The 20098-nt window shown below is 40.1% G+C and overlaps 1 protein-coding gene across 1 annotated transcript in view; it reads right to left on the reverse strand.

The window, feature by feature from the left end:
* Positions 1 to 20098, reverse strand: part of CPNE3 (copine 3) — a 45318-nt gene that overhangs the window by 16165 nt on the left and 9055 nt on the right. The window contains exons 2-8 of the mRNA XM_068983893.1: positions 15300 to 15439; positions 14849 to 15028; positions 13242 to 13316; positions 11933 to 12004; positions 7276 to 7359; positions 5497 to 5586; positions 1103 to 1201 (exon numbers count right to left, since the gene is read on the reverse strand). Of these exons, the coding sequence (XP_068839994.1) occupies positions 1103 to 1201; positions 5497 to 5586; positions 7276 to 7359; positions 11933 to 12004; positions 13242 to 13316; positions 14849 to 15028; positions 15300 to 15431 (732 nt within the window). The 5' untranslated portion in view covers positions 15432 to 15439. The remainder of the gene's footprint in view (positions 1 to 1102; positions 1202 to 5496; positions 5587 to 7275; positions 7360 to 11932; positions 12005 to 13241; positions 13317 to 14848; positions 15029 to 15299; positions 15440 to 20098) is intronic.

Raw genomic sequence — 20098 nt, forward strand, 5'->3', positions numbered from 1 at the left:
GGAATTCTCCAGACAAGAACACTGGAGTGGGTTGCCATTTCTTACTCCAGGGGATCTTCCTGGCCCTCGGATCAAATCCACATCTTCAGCACTGGCAGGCGGATTCCTTACCACTGAGCCACCTGGCAAGCCCGTAGAGATAGGACTAGAGATCTCTGTATGGGACCTACTGAGAATTCTAGTCCCACTCTATTAGCTCAAAGCTCATTTCTCCCAATTATGTCAATCAAAAAGCTATTAAGTTGTATTTATTCATTTAGTATTTAAGTTTTGATCTAAAACTATCAGTATCTTCTTTTGGGTCACTTCACTTACATAACTTGGTTAAAAAAAAAGGCCTTCCCATCTGACCATAATCTCTTACCTTTTAAACTTCATGTTTGGATTTTCAAAAGCAAATGCTATATACAAGAGCATATTCTAGGTAAGCTAAAAAGAGAATTAACTTTTATTTCATTCAAACTAGAAAGTTAAGTAAGAGGGAAGCAGTTTATAAGTTTTATATAAAAACACTCTGGAATAGTTTTTAGGCACTTTGCCATAGAGACAGGAAAGTTTCAGAAGCAATCTTGGAAATACGTGGGGATGCTAACTAACAAACTGGATGCAATTAAGGCAAACAAATGACCCTAACAAAATCAGTCCATTAGATGGCAACTTAATACTCCATAATTTGAAGTAGCATAACTATGCTTTTATCCTTCCTTTGGGCAAGGACACATCAAAGAGGGACAGAAGGTAAAAGCCAAAGTATCCAAAAGGAGAATAAATGTCCACAGTTTAAGCCTTGGTATTTGTCTCATGTAGATATTAATTATTGTGGCCAATGAAATGCCAAGATCTTTAAAACGAAGGCTTTTCAATCAAACCACATATATTTGTCCATAGTGAAAGGAAACCAAACTTCTAAACATAAATGTAAATCACCCTAAGTAAGAATTTTGAATCATCTGACTATTTAAACAAAATTCACAGATTTCAGAATATTACATATTATAGAGTGAAAGCAAGGAACGCTATTTGCTATTTCAAGAGGAAAAAATGAAGCAATAAATACAGGGTCAAATATAAGGTATACGCAAATAACAAAGGTGCAACTTACAGGTGAGTTTCTGGAGGCTTCTTTCAGTTTTGTCATTGTGGTTTGAAATGTTCCAATGAGATCATGTGACCCATCATTGTCATAATCATAACACTCTACCTATAAGGAAGCATAATAAAAATATATAAAAATCAATATAACTTTGTTTAAAAGAATCGGTTGCAATAAATGGGACTTACCAAGAAGTGCACTTTTAATTAAAATAAGTGAAAATGTTTAATACACAGTCCTACTTGGAGAAGTAAGAACCAAGTTCCTAGAGGAATAATACTGAAACCCTTTCAAGCCCTGGCTATTCTTGGGATAAGATTCTAAGACAGACTGCAGGCACATGAAAAACACACATACTGTTGAAATTCCATGTTGAGCAGTTTCCCGTTCTCGTATATGCCCTTTACAAGTTCTAATAAAATCGAAATGGAATTAGACCTTCTCTCTCATCCACTTTTCACTTTGCTATTTTACAGTGGCTAAAAGCCATTATCTATCTGAAGGAAGAAAGGAAGTCAGTATTCCAAGCAGCTAAAAATCGTATAATTAAATTCTAGATGATTTATAACTATGGAAAATGTATTTCATTAGCTGAAATCTGGTGAGGCTTGGCTTCTTTTAGGAATTAGATTCAATGAAGTTGGATTTGCATCAGTCTGAGGATCACAACTACCACAATGAAAAGGAGAATTCCAGGAAAACAGTATTTAGCCCACTGAGGAAGTGTCTACACTGGGTCATCACAATGCTGTTTCCATATAAGACAAGGCCAAGTCCAGTCTGAGCTATGGCTTCCATTAAATGTTCACTATTTCTTAAAACACATGGAATAGGGCTGAGAGTATCTGATTTCCATGTTGGCAGATGCTGTCAAAGAGCAAATATTCACAAGAATATCAGAGTAATCACTGCAGTGAGAAAATTAACATGGTGTGAACTCTTAGCAAGCGGAAGTGTTCACTGTGATCATAAAGAACTTAAGTTTTTACACTGCTTAATAATTACAAACATTCCTTCCTGCAAACATCCATTACATGCACTGCACACAGCATCTACTGAGGATGCCAGGCAGACAGAAGAATTTAATGGCCTTAGAAGAGGACCTATCTTGCGTGGTGACCGACAAAGTAAATCTGTGCCAAGGAAACTTTTGAATACTTCTAGAGCCTATGATTTAAGATAAAAGGCCTATAATTGAAAAGCAATTTGCATTCACCCTATGCTATAATCCTTTACCAAGTCATATTAACCATCAAGCTAAAACACTCAGGATTTATATATATATTCACCAAGCAAAGTGGTTTTTTTTCCTCAGTTCTATGAAAAGTGAGTTGAGTGCTTATCAAAACAGGAAGTCTTTCACTCCATATATTTTCATCATTTTTCAAGACTAAAAATCAAACAATCGATAAATGAAAACAAACTAGGTCTAGAATGGCAATTCTGAGTAAGTGCTTTTATTTGTTTCCAGCACTTCAGTCAGTAACTCTTGATCTATATATCTGACACTCATTTTTATTTTTTCATACTCAATTTTTAAACCAAAAGCCCTTTATCTGACAGAAAATTAATGACATCAATAATTTTCTAGAGGAATTAAAATTAAAGTTAAAATAATATTTTAATAATTTTATTTTTAAGGTTTTTTTTTTTTTTTTAATTACAGACAACAGAACATTGCATTTTAGATTTGCATTCAGGAAACTCCAATTTATACCTAAAGACAACAAGATCAGGCTTTGATAAGACCAAGATTTTATTTAAACAAAACTTACGGAAGAGCTAAAACAGTTCATGTTTAGACTGTCCAAAACTTCTGGGAATGCAAAAACATTTTAAAAATGTAATTCCTGATAACTCACTATAATAAACTTGTAAGAAAAGTTCACTGTTGTCCCATTAAAGACAAATGTTAGATGTTAAAGGAAAATGTGACGTTTATTATGCTGACATGTGTTCAGGTACAGTTTGAGGCAAAAGGTGTAACAATTTATGTCATTTAATTTCCCTTCTCAAAAATTTGAAAACCAGTACTATTAGCTGTTTTAAACAACAGCTTCAGTAGTCTGTGAACCTGAAATGTACACATATATACATATGTGCATATGTATATATGCAAAAGACTGCACACATCACACAATACTACATTCACTAATGCATTCTCAGTTTAGACATGCATGGTTATTTTTCTTATTCACACAATCTTATGAAAATAATAATCCATGCTAGAATGGCAACACTGGGACATTCACACTGCAGCAAAGAAATTACCAATGATTCCGACTCTATTCTCTGCTCTATAACTCTTTACTACACCTCTAAGCAATTTCCAAACACCAAAAGAATCAGTGATGGATGACTCTCTGATGACTGCAAAGAAATACAGAACTCAAGAAAGAAAGACAGAGATGGGGTGGCGAACCAATCGGCATATAGTGAAAACAAGTGGAGAATCTTTTAAGAATGAAGACATTCATCAGAGAAAGCTCAAAAAATCGGTTTACTTACTATAACAAAATAGCCCTGTGAGCATGACACTGTGCACAAAAAAAAGAAGTTTAAGAAATATTGTTTCATTGTTAATATATGATTACAAACAATCAAACAGAGTTTAAGCATTTTTTTCCTAGCCTTTCTTACTTCTTAGATCTAATGAAGCCTTAACTTATTACTTTTAATGTGAAAAGCAAAAGGTCTAGATTTAATATAACAGCAAAAAGTGTCAACTACAGATTGGCCCTCTCCGTGGGGGCTTGCCATCACCTCTACGAGGATTAAATCAAGTGACGCTGCAGCTGCAGACCTTCAGTGGCCCCTGAAGGAGTTCAGGGTGGAGAGCAGAAGTGAGGCACTCTGCGTTCAGGGAAAAAGTGGCAGGACAGGTCTTCAGACAGTTAAATATTCGCAGGAGCTGATTTTATGAAGCCAATTCTTGCATTTCCGCATATCTAGAAAAGCACTAAAATCCTTCACGGTCACGATGGTTTCTCATGACCAGCTGAAGCTTCACAAGACTCGTAGAAACCTTTAGGGAAAACCTGTGCTTGACTGCATGTATTCCCCTCTTTACCAAAATCACATAAACACTGACCTTTCCCCTGCCTCTCTGGAACAGTTTCTCAGAGCTCTCCGAGGTGCTGTCTCTGCAGCCCTTAGATTGTCCCAAGTAAAACTTGACTCAAAACTCTCACGCTGTGCATTTTTTCTAGTTGACCAAAGTAATGTGCAAGGCTACTTTTCTATTTATTTTGTACCAAAATTTTCACTGCTGTTAGAAATATCACACAAATCATATTGATCTTTAAAGTTCTCTGAAAAATGAGGAAAAAATTTATGGATCTAAGAAATGAAATGGTTTTCAATAATAATAGCATCTCTACTGTGTTTAACAGTTTATGAAACTTTTCACATACATTAATTTATTCCTGATTTTATTTTGCTATGTAGACATTATGTTCTCCATTATATAAGTAAGGAAGTTAAGTAAGGAAGTTAGAAAACCTGTTCAAGATCCTTTAGCTGGTTAAAGGTCTAAGTCAAGTCTTGGACTGTGGTTTGACTCAGATCCCTTCATCACCTTGCCTGCTTTCACTATACTAATTATCAAAAGAAAAAAAAAAATAAACAAAAAACTCACCCCAGTTTGCTGACCTCTGCAATACATGAAAAGGCTCCTATAGGGAATCTTACGTAAAGAAGTGACTAATATAAAAGCGTCTTTAAAATAATATATCTATATTGGCTATACGTGAAAACATTTAAAAAAATTCTTAGCTATCTGCTGCAGCTCCCTGCGTCTACTTTGCCTTCCTTTAAAAACTCTAAAACTAAAGCCATCCAAATGTAATAAATTATACCTTCCTCTGAGCTCCGGGAGTTGGTGATGGACAGGGAGGCCTGGCATGCTGCAGTCCATGGGGTCGCAAAGAGTCAGACATGACTAAGCAACTGAACTGAACTGAAAATCAGTGACGGGAAATGTCACCACTATTGTGCTCTGCGCTGAAGGCAGAAGGAAGCTCTGGGTTCTCAGTTAAAGTAATACCTATTTTTATTGCAAGGGACACACCAAAGCCAAAGAGTGCAGTTAACTGTTTCTATTCACAGAGCAGAAGACTCTTATTAAAAAGTAGGGAAGACTTAAATATTTTATTTTAAAAAATGAAGAATAAAATAAAACCCACAATGTTTGATTAAGCATTCAAAAGGTCAACAGATCACTAAAATGTCTCTGCTCCTTTAAACTGACTGCTTATCAGAAACATTTCTATTTTAGCATTCCTAAATATAAATAAAATTCAAACTTACATCATTTACTTTCTTTAAGTACTAGCCAATGAATTAATTTATAAAAGCAGTGAGTGTGTATGTGTATACATAATATATATATAATTTCAAATTACCTTAATAGTTTTATCCATATCTCCATAGCACAAAGAGTTAAGAGAGATCTTAAAAGGCTTCCAAACAGGATTCAAGTTGTTTTTAACAACCTATTAAATAATAATAATAAAGACCAGTTAGAAAAACATTCCATTCATCATTAATGTTCTGCTCTTGCCTTTCCCAGGTTCCTACCAAGTGCACCATTCATTCTTCATCTCTTCACCCACCCAACTTCGTCAGTGAAAATCTAGCTAGGACCGTATTATACACCTGTTATATGAAAAATGTGAGGGACTGTCTAGTCAAGGTACATTCTGAGAAAGAAAAAAAACTGGGAAATATATCCAACCATTACAAGATGCACTTAAAAATTTCAGAAGATTATTGGTTTTGTTGGAAACCAGAGTTTTCACTGCAGGACACAAGATTCAAATATGGAATAAGAAAGGTTGGGAAAGGATCTTGCTATATTCGATAATGAGAAAAATGGTATAAATTTATGATTTTAGGTTTTTTTAATGTTTAATATATAAACATATATACACAAACATATTTCTCATTTCCACTGAAAAGGTCTAAAAGTGCTCAGCAGTAATGAGCACTCATACCCTGCTGTGCAAATCCTACCCTCTTAAAGGAAAAATCGGGCTTCCGAAGACAAATAGCTCATTCCAGATGGGATAGGGTAAGTACAAGGTCAACTGACAACACAATTTCACATAAAATAAGATAGTCCTTAAAGACTAATTTGTGTTGTTTAGTCACTAAGTTGTGTCCAACTCTTTTGTGACCCCAGGGACCATAGCCGGTCCACCTCTGTCTATGGGATTTCCCAGGCAATACAGGAGTGGGTTGCCATTTCCTTCTCCAGGGGATCTTCCCAACCCAGAGATCGAAGCCGTGTCTCCTGCGCTGGCAGGAGGGTTCTTTACCACTGAGTCATCTAGGGAACATAATAGCCAAATGCAAAATGTGAACCTGGAACGGACCCTGTATTAAACAATACAAAACACATAAAAAATGTGTTTGGGGAAATTGGGAGGATCTGAAGATGAATGGTATAGTAAATCATGTTACTAAATCAGCGCTAACTCTCTCAGTTATGGAGGTGTACAGAAACGCCTTCGTTCTTGAGAAATACCTGTAGCAGTTAAAGGTGAAGAGCCACGAGGTCTGTTGCCTACATTAGGATAGTTTGGCAAAAGGTCATGGACGTGGGCATGAGCAAGAGAGAGCACACACCCATGTGCTGGTGTGACCACTGGGTAAACCTAGGTGAAGGATACACTGGCACACATTTCAGTGTCCTTTACAGGATTTTGGAAATAAGGCAGAGGGACTTCCCTGGGGCCCAGAGGTGAAGAACCCACCCGCCCGAGCGGGAGACACAGGTTCAGTTCCTGCAGCACCCCACAGGCCTTGGGGCAACGAAGCCGGTGAGTGCCGTGACTGGTGAACCGCACGCCTGGAGCCCTCAGCCCACAAGAGAAGCCAGCAGTATGAGAAGCCCGGGCACCACACTAGAGAGCAGAGCCCACTCACTGCAACCATGGAAAGCCCAGGGGCAGCAGCAAAGAGCCAGCTGAGCCAAAAGTAAGTAATTGAAAAAAACAACTAAGCATAGCAGTACCTTCTCATTAAAAAAAAAAGAAACGAGCATGCTGGCCTTGTGTCTCTGGCAGTTATATACGTCTGAATTTAGATGAATAGTTTTGTAAGTACATAAACTTTTAAAATTCAGATTACCACAATTCCAAAGGAAACTTCAACCCTACTTTTCAAACTCAGATATTCACCTCCGTTCGATGAACCATTAGCCAGTTTCCATCAGATGTCTGCTTGTGGAATTCTAGGTAAGGATCTGACTTTCCAAATAGATCCTACATTAAAATAAAAAGCAAAGCAATTATTCTCCTCCTAAAACATGCGAAACCACACTTTATACATGTTACACGTCTGTAGGACCTGAAGTTTAATTCTATAAACATATAAACAGATAGACACATAAACAGATAAACATATATAGAGAGAGATAGTACAATACAGCAATAAATACAAATCCCAATACATTCCTCACAAACATAAACCTGCTGAAGTCTACAAAAAAACTTTTAAGGCATTCCTGATAAATGCTCATTATCCTTACACCCTTACATCTCAAAACACATGATGGCTTTAGAATACAGTGATCAACAGAACCCATTATCAATGCAGGACGCTTTTAGCTTATTTTCATTATTAGTATCATTCACTCATTCACACAGCACTAAGTAATTTTATCTAAATGATCCCGTACAGTAGTCGTACTAGCTCCACGAGAAGCAGGACAAACTGGATTCAGAGGAGTTAAAGACTTTGCCAAAATCACACAGCTAATGAATTGATGGATCTGAGCCTTTATTTCACATCTTACCCTTCTATGTCCAATACCCGTTTGGCAATCCCACACGTTTCTTTGCACAAACGCAAGGGAGCACAGACAAGGAGACACGTGAAGTGCACAACAGAAGTGCTGGGAGGGCACAAGGTGTACTCTATTTCCTCTGTGATTCACCAGGCACAGCTCTCCTGTGCAACACGCGAGCACAGTGAGTGTCCAAACGTCTCCTTAGGGCCATCTTACCCACATACACACACAGATACTCTTCCACAGGGACATACAATTCTGGAAAGATGTACAAAGGTAAAACTCAGATAGTAAGATTGTGGATGACTTTGCCTTCTCATTTTCATCTATCTTCATTTTGAAACTTCTATCTGCCTTAGTATATATTACTTATTATTTGTGAAAGTGAAAGGACATCTTGTAAGCCCACAGGAATGTATGCACATATGTTCCTAAACTGAAGATTTGTTTCAGTACTGAATTTACTTCAATATTAAATTAAGAACTAAGATATTATTTCCCTCCTCAGCATACTTTAATGTTAGGAAGGGAACACATCCCTCATAGTCAAAAATAAAAACACAAAGACTACACAGAACTTTTAAAATTTAACCTTCTCTCTAAGAAGAATTTAAGCAATGTAATAAGCCTCTCTATGCTCCATTTTATAAAACTAGGAACAATATTATACCCAGAGAAGCTAACTTTCCCAAAAGCACATGAACATCCTCTGTCTCTTTTATCTTAGCGATAATCTTTCGAGGAAGGGAGAATATCATTACTACCATATTGAAGGTCAAAGAACAGACCCTGCTTGACAGTTCATGAAGCTGTCAACAGAGGAACTGAAATAAGGAGTAGAAGCCCCTGACTCTGACCTCCAGGATGAGCTAAGTCAAAAGAGCAAGGCAGAGAGATGCATGCGTGATATTAATATATCATGCTTCACTTAATCAAAGACTGGGGCTGGGCTAGGGTATGGAAATGTAAATATATACATACACACAGGCGTGCACACTCATATCTACCTATATGACATATACATCCATATCTATCTATTTGTACATTTATATACACACACACAGAGACACACGTGTACATACACACAAAAAGACCCCTTAGTTTTTTCGAAAATGAAGGATTAAGCCATTAAATGTAAATTTTACAAATGAATAAAATACAGCAAGAGAAAAAACTGCAGCGTGGACAGGGAAAGAAGCTAAATTTCTTGAATATACCTTGTTTTCTGTTAGCTTTGGAACCATCTTATACATGATTATAAAGCAAAATTAAACCAAAAAAAAATTTAAAGCAATCTCTAAATATCGAAAGCAAAATTTGATTATGTGCTAATGTTACAGCATAACCACTCAGAGAACAATTATTCCTTTAAAACCCAGGAATTAAATTCGTATAATTCAAGTGGAATATATAACCCTAAAGGCAAAAAGAACTTCAAAGAAAGCTCAAGCTGTTTTCAGTAAAAATATTTTTGCTATAACATGTATATTTGTATTTTTAAACTGTTAGATATTATATAGGGCAAAACATAAGCAGTTATGTTAGTGTCCTTATGAATCAACATTTGACATAAGTAAAAAGAGGTGCAACTACAGAATTAAAGAAATAACAGCCTTGTAATTTTACATTTGAATTGGAATTTGTCATACAAGTTTACGATTTAGTTTTCCTTGAAAAAGAAAAGACTTTCCTATAGCTATCAACTGAAAAGTCCTAGAAGGAATGAGCAACAGCCATCGATAAACATTAAGCACCCCTAGTACCACCTCGGGGGCTCACCACAGAAAGGCTCCCTTTAACCTGCCCATCTGGGGCAGAAATTAGATAAAATAAGCATGGAACATCTGTCATGCCCCAAAGCAAGAAGCTAGCCAAAGACTTCTGAGACTGTGCCAAATGGCTCAGGAACAAACTTAAATAGGTTCCCTCCCATAGGTCAAACTTGGGATACTTTAAGCATCAATAAGATTAATAGAGTTCCTAGAAATACTAAAAAAAAAAAAAAAAATTTAAGTTCTTCTGTAAAAGTCAAGTCTACAGAAATTTATTCTTCTAAAAAATAGTAAATATAAAAAAAAATATCAAACACTTCAGCTTGCCTTTTCTGGACAAACTATCTTGGAATAAATAAATACCTAATGTGAAGAAAGATATTTCTCTCTAGAGAAGTATTCTCGGTAATAAAAGCAGCAGCAATGACAGCATGAGAATAACAATATTTTAAGGCCCTTAATCAGAGAAGGCAATGGCACCCCACTCCAGTACTCTTGCCTGGAAAATCCCATGGACGGAGGAGCCTGGTAGGCTGCAGTCCGTGGGGTCACTAAGAGTCGGATACGACTGAGCGACTTCACTTTCACTTTTCACTTTCATGCACTGGAGAAGGAAATGGCAACCCACTCCAGTGTTCTTGCCTGGAGAATCCCAGGGATAGGGGAGCCTGGTGGGCTGCCGTCTATGGGGTCGCACAGAGTCGGACATGACTGAAGTGACTTAGCAGCAGCAGCAGGAAGGCTCTTAATAAAATAGTATATCTAGGTAGTTATCATCAATGGTCACTAATACCCCAAAAAACAGAACTTGACAATGTGAGCCTCTTGATGGAATTAGTGTCACCACCTATGAAACTCATACCAATTCAAAATGCCACGAGATCATACCTCTAGATTCAATTTCAGCTGATAGAAATCAGGAAATAAAATATGGAGAGACAAACATTACATGACATCACAGGGATTTAACTAGCGTATACTGTGTGTGCAAACTTCTATAGGACAAAGGAGTCAGTTTATTGAATAAATGCATGGATGGATGGATAGGACAGAGGGAGAGAGAGGAAACAAGAGAGCAATAGAGACAGAAAGGGAAGTAAAGGGAAGGCGAGAACGTAAAGGTTAAAAAAAATGCAAGAGACACATTAAGCAACTATAGTATTTTAAAAGTCTTTAGAGATACATCTACATTTACGGATGCAATGATACGCTGTCTGGGAGGAGAGAAAGTAGACAGGGTAGGGATGAGATAAAATTGGTCATGAGTTGTAACATTTTTAAAGATAGGTGGTGGGAACACGGAATTTTTTAGAAATACTATTCTATTTTTGTGTACGTTTACATTTTTCCAAAATATTTTTTAAAAGATAACTAGCTAGATCTAAGGATATCTGGCTGGTCTAAGATATTTGCAAACTGCATTGTAAGGTAGATGAAAATGATGAAGAATATTGATTGCATTATAGAATTACATACAAAAGTCACTCAAAGAATTATTCCAATCCAAGGTATACCCTACACTTAAGTGTTCTTATTAGTATTCATCCTAAATTTTAAATGCAGAGAGGAAAGTGAAAGTGAAAGTTGCTCAGTCGTGTCCAACTCTTTGCGACCCCGTGGACCATGCAGTCCATGGAATTCTCCAGGCCAGAATACCGGATTGAGTAGCCTTTCTCTTCTCCAAAAGAAAAGGCTTTGCTGAATTTTGATTCAATATCTGTGCTTCAGTCAGTCCAACTCTTTGAGACTCTATGGACTGAAGCCTGCCAGGCTCCTCTGTCCATGGGAATTCTCCAGGCAAGAATACTGGAGTGGATTGCCAAGCCCTCTTCCAAGGGAATCTTCCAGACCCAAGGATCAAACCCATGACTCTTCTGTCTCCTGCATTGCCAGGCAGGTTCTTTACCACTAGCGCCATCTGAGAAGCCCCAAAGAGGAAAATCTAATCAATAAAGCATGGAATTTTAGCTTTTTTCCTTAAGTAATTCAAATACACTCTAAAATATCTCTTACAATAGCGTTAATGTTTGTATTAACTCTTCTTTTAAGCTATACAAGCTCTTCAGTTACATCCAGGGGAAAGAGAGGTAAAGAGAAATATCTTCTGCTTAAATACGCATCCACATAGAAAATAGAATTTGGAACTAATACTCCAACTGATGCTTAGATGATAGAGTTCATAATATTAATTGCATTATTATTTTCTCAAAAAGTAACCAATGTGAGGGGGAAAAAAAGATGATATCCTTGTTGAAATCTGCATCACCCACCTACCTTATTATCCAGTTTTCTTGCTTCCATTTCAAACAAGACAATTCTGTTATCCTTTATTTCTTCAGCTGAAATCTATGAGTAGACAAGGTAAGTAAAAGAAAATGTTTTGGGGGATTCTGATACAGTCACGAAGTACTGATTTAGTCTGTTATCTAATAGTATACAAAGTCTACACTAACTTTGTATAGTCTAAAATAAGTAACAAAATGGTACTATTAAGAAAGATTTGTCATTATTTCCTTTATGCATGTGAAATAAATATATTTCCAAAATACACCTAATTTACATTATGCAACTTTCTTTTTAATGTTGTTGCCGAAACTGGATCTTCCTTCTTCTGATGGAAAAAATCAAAGCCCTGCACAGCACTGGTGAGAGCTCTCCAGAGATGGAGAAGCATGGGTAAGTTATACCTAGAGAGCATTACACATTCAAACATCAGCTCCATATTTTTCATCCAAGGTAACTGAAAGACTTACTCTACTCAAAAACAAATTCTAGGCTGTGATGGCCCCAAAAGCCATAAAGCTGCCTGCTTGCAATGATCTCTGTTCCCCACATAGAAGTCAACACCCCCAAAAGACTGGACATTCTTTGGCACCTAAACTAGAGCAAACAACTACTCAGAGAAATGTGTTTGATAGTTGCAGTAATCCTGAAACATGACTCTCTCAGCCTCCCATTCCCAGGCAGAGCTAAAGCAAGACAGCTGTCTCTTCAGACAGCTGTGACTACCCGGACAGCAACTCTAGAACATTTAGAACATTTAAAAGCATGGCACTATATAATTTGAAATCTAAAATAAGATAATGCATATATTCACTTGCCCAGGTCCAGCAATCAGCAAGGAAAAATTTAGGTAAGAGGACGGAGAGCAAAGCGCACACGCACACACACAAAAACATGGTTAAGAACTGAGCGGTTCAATGGCCATGTCATACTACAAGATCATTCAGGAATCAAAACCACTATGGAAAGTTTCTGTCATGCCGAGGGGCCTATGTTTGATTTGCTGAGAGCCAAATTGATCCATTCACATTATTAAGTAATTTCTTCCTACTCTGGGAATTGATGCTTCCATCAGGAAGAGGCAAGCATTACCACGGTGTGTGTGACTTTCTTTTAGGCACAGCACAGTTTCCATTTGCGATCACTCTAAGGCAAGTCAAGGGAGGGTGGAGGGCGACATTCAGGATCAAACGATAACGCCTACTGTAGAATCTCTGTCTGATATACACAGGCTCAGCTTGTCCACTTGTGCTAAATCTCAGGAGGCAAAAGACTTGTATTTTAAAGGATCTTATTTTACCGTAATGCTCCCTTTTCCTGCCGGTCTGCCATTTTTAAGCACCAGTGGTCGGGTTAGCTTCTTACTGGAAACAATCTGTTAAAACCGGAAAGTGATACAAAGAGCTATTTCACTTCAACATGTGAATGTTTAAACTAAACAGTTTTCAAAAGACGGTTGAGAATAAAGTATACAAAGTTATTAGAAATGGAAACATTAAGTTCATTCCTTAAAGATTTGGAGATTACAAAATGCATCTGCACCCAAATGGAAAAAACTTCCAAGGAGCCAATCCTGGCAGATAAAATCTCCCCAAACCACTAGTTTCTTTATCAACCACTTCAAATTCTTCCTTGTAAAGAAAAAAGAGGGCAAGATCCTCATCACATATACAAATCACTAAGCTGAAACAAAACCCCTATAGGTAACAAGGGTTACCTGTCAATTTTTCAACTGACACATAACTTCAATGTATAATCCTCATAAGATATCATTTTGATTAAAATAATACAGTAAGCACACATACTCTCACAGGTATGTTTCTCAAATTTGCTATTTTAGATATACTGTGATTTTTTTCCAAAAAATAAGTACTTCTTTAATTTTCTTTTTGATACAAGTATCAAAGTTTTAGAAATCTGACCAGCTCCATGTTGTCCTTGAGACATAGGAAATACAATGATCTCCAAAAAATTCAAGACTAAAAGATAAACTCATAAAAGACAAATCTTAGATGTCACCCACTGAAAAAAAAATAACTCCTCCCTCCGAAAATCCCATAAACACGGTCACTGTCTCTCCTTAGAAGTCAAACCGAGCTGGGAGCACAGTGGTGAGCCCACAGACACACCCGTGCTCCGACCCAACCTGTGATATCCTAGAAAGACAGAAAATTAAGCAACTACAATAAAATATGGTAAACATTTAGGTAGAAGGAGTGGAGAAGACCACCAAGTGAGCACAGCAGGGTGACCCAAACGACTCTGGGGTGTCAGAGAAGGCTTGCGAGGGGGAGTTGGGTTCATGCCCAAGGCAAAAGGAGGAGCAAGCCAGGAAAAGGGACTGTGCTGGGCTATCAAGGGGTCAAGAGGCATCGGTCATGCAAGTTAGAACGTCAGAGAAGTTGCCGTTGCCTTGACAGCATTTACAACCTCAACGTAAGAACAACACTGTACTGAAATCTGTAAAGAGCAGACAAGCAGCTAGAGTAACGGTACTATTCATTGAAATGGCAAACGGAACATCTTTAACTCATGAGAACTAATACACACTTTGCAAAAGAGCCATGGTCCCTACCCTCATAGAAAGTAAGATAAATTCCATAATGTTTAAGGCAAACATAAGCTCAGTTGCTCAGTCATGTCCGACTCTTTGTGGCCCCATGGCCTGTATCCCTCCAAGCTCCTCTGTCCATGGGATTTTCCAGGCAACAATATCGGAGTGGCTTGCCACTTCCTACTCCAGGAGATCTTCCCAAGCCAGGGATCAAACCCAAGTCTGCATTGGCAGGCAGATTCTTTACCAGTAGTGCCACCTGGAAAGCCCAACAATTAAACTAAAGAGAATTTATCAAAAACACCTGATGCTTTGGCACAACTGTAGAAAACACCTGTACTGTTCGTACTCACTTGTCCAAGGGTACATTCACACTCTCCTAAGAAGTCATCATCGCTCAGCTCGATAGTTTTGTTATCGATGTCATAGATGCCAAATTTCAATTTCTGAACCACTTCAAAGTAGTAATCAATAATAAATGTCTTGGAGAATTTGGGGTTCAGGCAATTCTTAATCCTTTCTGTGCGCTCAACCTAAATTCAACCCACCAAAACAAAAAAAGTTTCTTCAGATCAAAGGTGCATTTGTTTATTATCTTTATATACTACATGTGTCTAAATACTGGCATGATAGCTAAAGGAAGCATCTATAGGTATGTGAAATATTTCACAATCAAGGACTAATTTGCCTGAAAAACTGCACTAACAGATGAGATGGCTTTATTTTTTAACTTTTTAAATAAACTCTTCATATTGTCAAAAAAGCAACTCAGGCGACTTTTCCGCTGCAAGTATTTAATATTACCTCATACCACTGTTGACCGCTCGTATTCAAAAATAACACACATAGAGGGTCTGACTTTGACCCTATGTCTTTATCCAAAAGATTGTCACAGGAAATATTCAGCTCCACCTTTGTGACGCACTGGGCAGCCATCTCTTGAGCTGTGAGAAAAAGAAAGAAATGAGTAAGCCAGTGAAGCGGTGCCTTTAACAAGCGCACGCCTTCCTTGGGATTTCCCTCAAGGTTCAGCAGCTACGACTCTGTGTTCACTTCAAGCCCGTGTTTGATCCTGGTCAGGGAACTCAGACCCTGAAAGCTACGTGAAGCAGCCAAAAAAAGAACAAAGAAAAAGGCACACGCGTTCTTAATGAAACACCTAAATTCTTAGGGCACACGGTCAGAACAGGATAGCAGAGTGAGCTTGCTGGAGAAGACTTCGTTGTGTGTGTCTCCAGGGGACTCGGATGTCTCATTACCCCATGCCAATCATACTGCTTCCGCCAGATTATCTTGCTGGGATAAAACTCATTTTACAGTGTGACAATAAAATGCAGCTTTCAAGATGGCAAATAAGATATATTAATCTTCTTATCATTTCCCTGTACGTTTTACCCTTCAGAAAAAGTCCAAGTATAATCGTGACCTTTCACTTAAAGGCAAACATAGCCTTCTGCTACAAAACGAGACAGATTAAACCTCAACCTTAATTTTATCTTTATTTATTTGACAAAATACTGAGTGAGATACTTGCTGTTTTCAAGGAATTTTGGCTAAGACCCAGACCTGGGGAATAAAAGACCCTCACATACCCCTCTGCCCCTCCCTGCACGTTTTCCAGCAGTGGTCCTCAAGCCTGGCTGCTCTTGGAATCACCCGGGGCGCTTTCAAAGCCCCTGAGGCTGGTGGCCCGCACAATGAGATGTGATCTAACTGGTTTAGGGTGCAGCCTGGGCGTTGCTCCTTGGATAATTTCCATGTGCAGACAAGGCTGACAAACTACCATCTACAGAACATGCTCAGCCGCTTCAGTCATCTCTAGCTCTTCACGGCACTATGGACTGTAGCCCACCAGGCTTCCCTGTCCATGGGATTTTTCAGGCAAGGATACTGGAGAGGGTTGTCCCTCCTCCTTCAGGGGACCTTCCCGACCCAGGGATCGAACCAGTCTCCAGTGTCTCCTGCATGACAGTGTGTGTCTGTCACTCAGTCATGTGTCTGACTCTTGGCAACCCGTGGACTGTAGCCCGCCAAGCTTCTCCACCCGTAGGATTCTCCAGGCAAGGATACTAGGGGTGGCTTGCCATTTCCTTCTCTGGGAGACCTTCCCCAGCCAGCCATTGAACCCGGGTCTCCCGCATTGCGGGCAGACTCTTTACAGTTTGAGCCACCGGGGAAGGCTGGGTCATTACAGCCTGCCTGACAGGTGGTTTCTTTACTGCTGAGCCACAGGGGAAGCTCGACCTACAGTGTGTCCAGCAAACGAGCATGGCTTCCCTTTCCTCGAGACTTCCTGATAAATGCTGGAGCTGGCCTCACGTTCACTCACCCTGCTTGCCCCAACTCCCTGTCAAGATATGGAGAGGACCCGGGAGCAGGCGGAGCGGTGGGCACTGGCCCTGAGACGCAGGCGGGGTTAAGGGTGAGCCCTTTCTTCCCTGAACCAGGGGAAAGAAAGGGCCTGCAGGTATCAGAAGAGGAAGTGGGCATTGCACTCCCCAGCTGGAAGTCCACCTAGCTGGCAGTCTAAAGGAAAGTGAAGCTTTCGGGTCTTGGCGGTAGAAAGGTACCCCGTCCCTTAGAGCTGCTGGCAACGTCCTTAGAATGTGGAGTGGTTAGTGCCCTCTGATCTCCACTTTGAGCTGAAATTCTGAAAATACAGTAGAATAAATCTACTCATCATCTTGTTACAGTCAAACAATTTCTGGGCTCTACAAAACGTGTGGTCAGGTCTGAAATAACAAGGACTACTATTAGAAGGGGCTTCCTAGGTGGCCCTAATGGTCAAGAATCCTCCTGCTAGTGCAGGAGACACAAGAGATGTGGGTTGGACCCCTGGGTCAGGAAGCTCCCCTGGAATAGGAAGCGGCACGCGTGGGTGCTAGGCTGCCTCAGTCGTATCCAGCTCTGTGACCCTATGGACCGTAGCCCACAGGCCTCTTTTGTCCATGGGATTCTCCAGGCAAGAATCCTGGAGTCGGTCGCCTTGCCCTCCTCCAGGGGATTTTCCTGACCCGGAGACCAAACCCATATCTCCTGCATTGTGGGTGGATTCTTTTACTGCTGAGCCGCTGGCGGAGCCCAGTGAAGATAATTCTTCCATGTAAAGTCAGTCTCATAGGAAAGAGACATCACATATCAGAAGAGTGTTATTTTTCCCCAACAGTGCTCACCCAAGGGATACAAAAACAACGCGGCAGGCACACCTGATTATTTAGCAGTATTAAACTGCTGACAGCTACACTGCTGCATGGCAGCCAGGACCCGAGTTTCCCCCATTAGCAGCGCTCCTCGCCCCGCCTGAAAATGACTCTAAATGCAGCACCATTTTTATCTAGAAAGCCATTATGACTGAATGGCAAATGGAAGAAACTACATAAACACACTGGTCTGAAACATTCTGAATATTTAACATGAAGATGTTATTTTCATTTCCTTTCTAAGTAATTATCGAGCAGAGAATAATTTTTATTCAATTATATTAAAACGTTCAGCTTTTTAAAGAGCAATAGGCATTCGTTCATGATGGAAGAAAATGAAGCAACTGTTTTGTATCCTTTAGTATGGAAAATAGGAGACGTGGCTGGGACAAGCAGTTGGGCAGAGGAAGCCATGTACAACTAAAGAGCAGGCCTACGTCTTTCACTCCTCAAAAGAGCAGGGTGACAGGGAAGATAGGAAGGGTCCCCAGGATCAGACAATGGCTTCTCTGATGGTACAGACCGCTTACTGGGGAGTCATCTGGTTTCTAAATCAAAATAACTCCTAGAAAGCATCTCGGTCATTCTCCGAGTCACCCGAACTTTCCTGAATCAACACTATATAACACAGATCCATCAAAGGAATTGAAAATTAAGGCCTAATATCTTAAGTAGGACCCGAGGTGTGAAATTTAAGGCATATGGTTTTCCCCACGCCCTCGCTGAAAATCCTTCAGTCTCGTCTGCTCCCACGTTTCCATCGTCCCTCAGCAGCAGAGGCCGCCTGTGACAGCCCCAAACCTCTCCAAGGTGGAGGCAAGACTCTTCCTTCACCCACAGTCACAACTTCAGGTATTCCATAGTGCTCCTTTGCCTACTGTAATAGTCTCCTAAAAGTCTTCCCACCCATCTTCCCTCAACTCACATCACGATTTTATCAATTCTGATGAAAAATAATAATAATAACCATTACTGGCTGTCCAGGGCGTACCCTAGTCCACTCAGCTCTGCCTGGAATTCACGGCTCTGTTTACAGCTGTTGCATCCTATCCAAACAGCTGTTTCTGATGGTAGTGGGTTTGCAGCATGCTCAGCATATATTAGACACACTACAAAGTGTAGCGATTATTATTTTATTAAGTACTCAAGTATTTCAGTTGGTTATCTCAGCATTGGTGGCTTATTATTAAATAGTAAGACATAAAGCACCTTTTTCATCCTTGCTTATAAAGAACATCTTGGAATGATGACACAATAACCTCTGGAATTTACACAAAATAAATTTGCCAAAGGAGTCAGCCTTGACTACAGGCAAGCGCTGGTGCTGCTGCTAAGTCGCTTCAGTCGTGTCCGACTCTGTGTGACCCCATAGACGGCAGCCCACCAGGCTCCGCTGTCCCTGGGATTCTCCAGGCAAGAGCACTGGAGTGGGTTGCCATTTCCTTCTCCAATGCATGAAAGTGAAATGTGAAAGTGAAGTCACTGAGTCGTGTCCAACTCTCAGCAACCCCATGGACTGCAGCCCGCCAGGCTCCTCCGTCCATGGGATTTTCCAGGCAAGAGTACTGGAGTGGGGTAAGTAGTGCTGATTTTCCTAGATCCTCTCGGTAGAGTTTATTCATCTGAGCGACTGCAACAGTTGCAAGGGGCCCAGCGACACTAACATTATTTGCCCTAAAGCAATCGGGAGGGAAAAGTCGGTGCCCATCCTCCAGTGTCTTTAGCACACTTCAGTCTTTGGCTACAAAATGATGAGTGAGTGAAAGTAGCTGAGTCGGGTCCGACTCTTTGTGACCCCATGGACTGTAGCCCGCCAGGCTCCTCTGTCCATGGCATTCTCCAGGCAAGAATCCTAGAGTAGGTTTCTATTCCCTTCTCCAACAAATTGAGGAGTCTGGCAATATTAAAATGCCCACAAAGGTTTCTCCTGGTTCCAGCATCATGACTCACTAACTGATAGCCACAGCATGTCCTGCATCGACCTCCTCTGAAAGGGAACCGGGGCCGCCCTGGGGCAGCTGGAAGGCGGCCCAGCAGCATCAGCAGTGCATGCCTAGACAAGGGCTCTCAGACTGCATGACTCCCAAAGGCAACAAGGATCCCCCTCCAAACAAAGTGGGAAAAGGGTCAGATGGCAGTAAATCCAAGAGCTGCCACCCTACCTGGAAGCCCCAGGTCAAACCAACAGATGTATATTCTGAGGGTACTATATACCTGCTGCTGCTGCTGCTAAGTCGCTTCAGTCGTGTCCAACTCTGTGCAACCCCATAGATGGCAGCCCATGAGGCTCCCCCGTCCCTGGGATTCTCCAGGCAAGAACACTGGAGTGGGGTGCCATTTCCTTCTCCAATGCAGGAAAGTGAAAAGTGAAAGTGAAGTCGCTCAGTCGTGTTCGACTCTTTG

The sequence above is a fragment of the Capricornis sumatraensis genome, chromosome 11 (genome assembly GCF_032405125.1).
Source record: "Capricornis sumatraensis isolate serow.1 chromosome 11, serow.2, whole genome shotgun sequence".
Lineage (NCBI taxonomy): Eukaryota > Metazoa > Chordata > Mammalia > Artiodactyla > Bovidae > Capricornis > Capricornis sumatraensis.